Source organism: Taudactylus pleione, unplaced genomic scaffold, assembly GCF_031769625.1.
Source record: "Taudactylus pleione unplaced genomic scaffold, aTauple2 ptg000051l, whole genome shotgun sequence".
Taxonomy (NCBI): domain Eukaryota; kingdom Metazoa; phylum Chordata; class Amphibia; order Anura; family Myobatrachidae; genus Taudactylus; species Taudactylus pleione.
In genome coordinates this window covers 5,074,648-5,079,453 of record NW_028284453.1, presented here as the reverse complement: position 1 = coordinate 5,079,453, position 4,806 = coordinate 5,074,648, and the positions used below count along the sequence as shown (strand labels likewise).

The 4,806-nt window shown below is 46.2% G+C and overlaps 1 protein-coding gene across 1 annotated transcript; it reads right to left on the bottom strand.

Annotated features, from left to right (window-relative positions):
- Positions 1–536: 536 nt before the first annotated feature.
- Positions 537–4,553, bottom strand: LOC148535475 (DNA-directed RNA polymerases I, II, and III subunit RPABC5). Its single transcript, XM_088462651.1, has 3 exons — positions 4,469–4,553; positions 1,865–1,979; positions 537–815 (listed from the first exon to the last, which is right to left on the bottom strand). Exons 2-3 carry the CDS (start codon positions 1,957–1,959, stop codon positions 707–709), a joined length of 204 nt encoding a protein of 67 aa, XP_088318777.1. The 5' UTR covers positions 1,960–1,979; positions 4,469–4,553; the 3' UTR covers positions 537–706.
- Positions 4,554–4,806: the final 253 nt, after the last annotated feature.

Below are 4,806 nucleotides of genomic sequence, written 5' to 3'. Positions count from 1 at the left end.
TTCCGACATTGTCCATCGCCTGAACATGCAGCACAACCTGACGACCTCGTCAGGTTGCTGCATGTCAGGGAATGGGGGAGAGAGCCCGGCGCTGAACGATATCGTTAATGATATCGTTCAGCGGCTGTGCTCAATGTCATGAACGACATTGAGCACAGCCTGCCGGGGACACACTACACGATATCGCTCAAGGAGCATATCGTATAGTGTGTACCCACCATTAGGCATCCCCCGGGAGACTTAGGGTTAGGCTGCAGGGAAGGGGGGGTTAGGGTTAGGCACTTGGGGGGGTTAGGGTTAGGCACTTGGGGGGGGTTTAGGGTTAGGCACTTAGAGGGGGGTTAGGGTTAGGCACTTAGAGGGGGGTTAGGGTTAGGCACCCCTAAGGGTTAGAAAGGTTAGCGATACTTACCTTATTTTTCGATCGGGATTTTCACCCGTGCCGGGCTGCCGCTGCCGGGATTTGGACCACCGGCCGGCGGTAAATCATACTGATTCCCCTTTATCTCCCTTCCCTCAGTAAAACAGGACAACACTGCAGCAAATAAATATATTTTACAATGATTGCACCCATTGCAGCATGGCTGAGTTGCAGATCAGTAGTGCGCCAGCCCTGAATTCCCTGTTTCAGCACAGGTTACACAGTGAGAATGACTAGCATCATGTTTAGCATGTGACGATGGAGCTCTCGTCTTGGCTGAATCTTTCACTTCTCCAATGGCGCGTAGTTCAGCAGTTTCTCTATGAGATCCACATGAGAAAGTAGCATCCGGCGGCAACAGTAACGCTTCAGTCCTAGAGCATCCAAGGCGTCCCTAGAGACAAAATAACATTAGGTTAGAGAGTCTGTGGCATTGAACACCAGGCACTGCATACAACAAACATAGGGGGAGATTGATCAAAGCTTATGCTGGGCATACACTATGCAATTATCTGTCAGATATCTGTCCAATCTGGCTGGTTGGAATGAAAACCTGGTAATGTATGGGAGCAAATGACAACAGAAATTTGCTCCCAAACACTAGAAAACGGGCCAGCTTTTCCTTCCCACCAGACAGATTTGACAGATAATTGTATAGTGTATGCCCAGCATTAGAGAGATACAAGTACCAACCAATCAGCTTCTGTAATTTTTCAGGCTGTGTTTGAAAAATGACAAGAGCTGATTGGTTGGTACTGTATCTCTCTCCAAGCTTTGATGCATCTTAGAATGCCAGAATACATCCATTTAATAAATGTAACATCCTTGGATTTGATTGAAATATAGTGGAAATGGTTTGGCCATAGAACACGGGGCATGAATGTTTTAGTTAATGTCCTAAGCTCACATGAAGGACTGGTGACCAGTGTATCGGTTCAAGCATCAGTCCTGGTTTGTGTAATGTATCCATTCATGATCTTCTTTGCGATCTACAAGGTACGGGGCGTGCAAGTAATGCCGCCGCCAATGGCGCAGGGCCTAGGGGACAGCACCATCACTGCCCCTTGACACCTGCATTTGGCCGGTGCCTGGAACAGCACCCTGCAGCCCGTAGAGCGCCACCAAAGAACCACCCAAAGCGTCCTTAGGACTCCGGGCACTCCTGCTCTTCCTGCCCCCTCGATGTGAAGTCATGATGTCACATGTTCCTGTTGCGGAGGTGGCACAGGGCGGGAATATAGCCCTGCTACAGCTGCAAGCAGATTAGCCCTTCACGTAGCATGGACATGTCAGGCAGTTCCCAACTATACAGCTATAATGTGACCATACACCAGGCTAGCACAACACGAGTCTCTCCAGCCATAACTGACCTGCAGGACCAGCCACAGATTACCAGTCTCTGCCATACCGGTGTCATGTAGTGCGATTTCCCCGGAATCTTACCCTTCTGTATACTCCGCTTGCAGAAGACCCAGGTAGGCTTCCCATTTGTTTCCAACTACCTTCCCACAAGTGAAGCATCTCACTGGTATAATCATGTTGTACCAGTCACGTCAGGCTGCAAACAGAAGGGACACACATATTTTAATGAAATATATTTCCTTCAAGGGATTTGTAATAAAGGCAGAACATCCTGTATACTACATTCAGCTGATATATTTCCAGGAGGGAGCACAGGGGGATGAGGCTAACTGACTGAAGGAGTTGTGGTCAACCGGTTACATATCGGAGAGGTCACATACAACCCCCTATCTCCTCTAAAGGGTCCGCACAAATACATTTAGGCAAAAGCTTAAATATGTGCATTTCTCTTCTGACTATCCATGGTGGGGAAATCATAAATAAGGGAACTTCCATTTATTGGATGGCATTAAATAGTTAAGTTAAAAAAATTAAATTAGCCATTATTTGGATACGCTGTTAGCAATGTTCCACAGTGGAACGTAGGAGTCCATGTACTAAGCCTTGGAGAGAGATAAAGTGGATGGATATAAAGTACCAACCAATCAGCTCCTGTCACTTTACATGTTGTATTTGAAAAATGACAGGAGCTGATTGGTTGGTACTTTATCTCCATCCACTTTATCTCTCTTCAAGGCTTAGAACAGAGGGCCTGATTCAGACCCACTCGCTAGATGCTTTCGCACGCAGCCATCAGCTGCCAAAGTAAGCAAATTCCGCGATCACACGGCAAGACATTAGCACGCCCACTAGGTCTTGCCGTGCGATCGCGGTATGTATTTAGACACCCACCAGCCTGTCACAAGACGCCCACTTTCCCTTAGTAACACACGTCATCTCCAGGAAGTGTATTTAACAATCTGTAACATCGAGTAACACCGGACCCATATGCAGCACTTGTGGCCGACCATATCCTACTGCGAGTGCTGCTGTGTGTAATTCAGCCATGTGACGTGTATGCTGACGATGCATCTTAATTATGCACACCTCTGAAACAGCGTTCAGACGCACAGACACGCCAGCGTTCTCACCACCCTTTTCCATCGACCACCCCGTCACGACCCACAAGCGGCTCGTCCTGTCACTCAGCCTAGCGAGGCGTCTATGTACAGGGTGCAAACGCTTCCCGATCGCATGGACTAGTTCGCAGGGGCGCCGAGAGGGGGGGGGGAGCAGGTACAAATTTACCGAACCCGGGCTTCATGGAAGGGCCCGGGTCCGGCACCTCTCCCCCACCCCTCTTACATCACAGCAGCCCAGCACACGCTGCTCTGTGCTGGGCTGCACTGGGAGACTGCTCGCGGCTGCTAAGAAGCACCCACAGCAGTCTCCTATGCATGTGGGGGAGCGAACAAGCTGATTGCGCCCCCCACTGGTTATGCGCCGGGCTGAGGGGGCTCACTGCGCCCCCCCTTGCTAGCGTGCAGCGCCGCAAAACTTTTTTGGGGGGACAAAAGGGGACGTGGCCACACCTTCCGAGATTAGGCCACGCCCCTTTTTAACCGGGGCCCCACTTGGCTCTTGACGGGCCTGCTAGTTCTTGCATGCGCACTGCGTCTTATACGCATGTGCACATTGCACAACAGCCTAGCGAACGGGTCTGAATCAGGCCATAGACCCTTAATGGTCCTGCATCGCTTTGTATTCTCTCCGCAATATTTTTCACTCATAGAAAGTTTATTTAAATAGCAAGTTATGGAGGATGTCACAGTGAAAACAGCTCAGAATGGCATTTAAGTGCCGTATGACTGTGATCACCTTGGTAGTGATATTAAACTGTGGCACACCCTATAGATTTATCATTAATAGCAGTCAGAAGGAACAAGCCAAGGAGAAATTGTAATGATGTCTGGAAGCCTGAGCCTGCCACATTGATTTCTGTTTAAGTTTAAATAAAAATTAAAAATAACATAATTCATTTTCATGGGAATGTTGCTCCAAAGGATTGCTGGGCACCAAGGAATTTAGGAATGATTAATTTACAAAATATGAACAGATTATGAGAACCATTTTGACCCAGCTCTATATATGGTATATTAGTTCTTGTTTTATTTCTAAATAAACTGAAGTCCAAGAACTAAATATATCTTAAAGCCCAGCATTACATTGCTAATGAAGAGTGACAGATCATTATGTGACCAGTACCAGTGATAAACCACCAGTGTAGATATGAGTGATATTGCAATGTTTTGTTGCATTAATTAAACCAGACCAGGATACTGCAATTATGAAACAAGTGGGATCCAGACCATTTTCACAGGGAAAAGGATTCTGGTCGGAAGGTACTTCTCTAAATGGGAACAAATTACCAAAATAAACACATCTAAGCAATCAAGACTAGGATTCAGCATTGTGGTGCTCTCCACTTGTGGAACTACAAAACCCAGCACACCCTGCGATGACTTGTAGTTCCACACCTGCAAAATCACAAGACTGGTCAAGATAAATTAATTTCTACAGCCATATCAAAGCAGCTTATAAATGACATTTATATCACTAGCAGGGACTCAGAGTAGTCTACATCTCCTGACTTTAGCACATTGTAGCAGTCACTATAGTTACCCAGAATGCATAGAATTCACTTACCAGTAACAGAGAGAAGAACTTTCAGGCTCTATTGCTGCGATGACCATGCGCATTACACAGCTATTTAAAGAAAAGCCGCAATATGTTTTTGTAGTTATTAGAGATTTACACTAGAGGGCAGCACAGGACGCAGAGTCTGTATTTTTAGAACTTGAAAAGTTCAGAGGGTTAGTTAATGCTTATTATGGATGTAGTATACTAGGCTGATTAGTAGAGCACTACTCTGCATATATATTGGGTGCATGAAAAATATACATATAGATATATAGCTAACTTTAATATTTAACTTGATTGGCATAGCCATTTAAACATAACAATAATAATAATATATGGCTTTA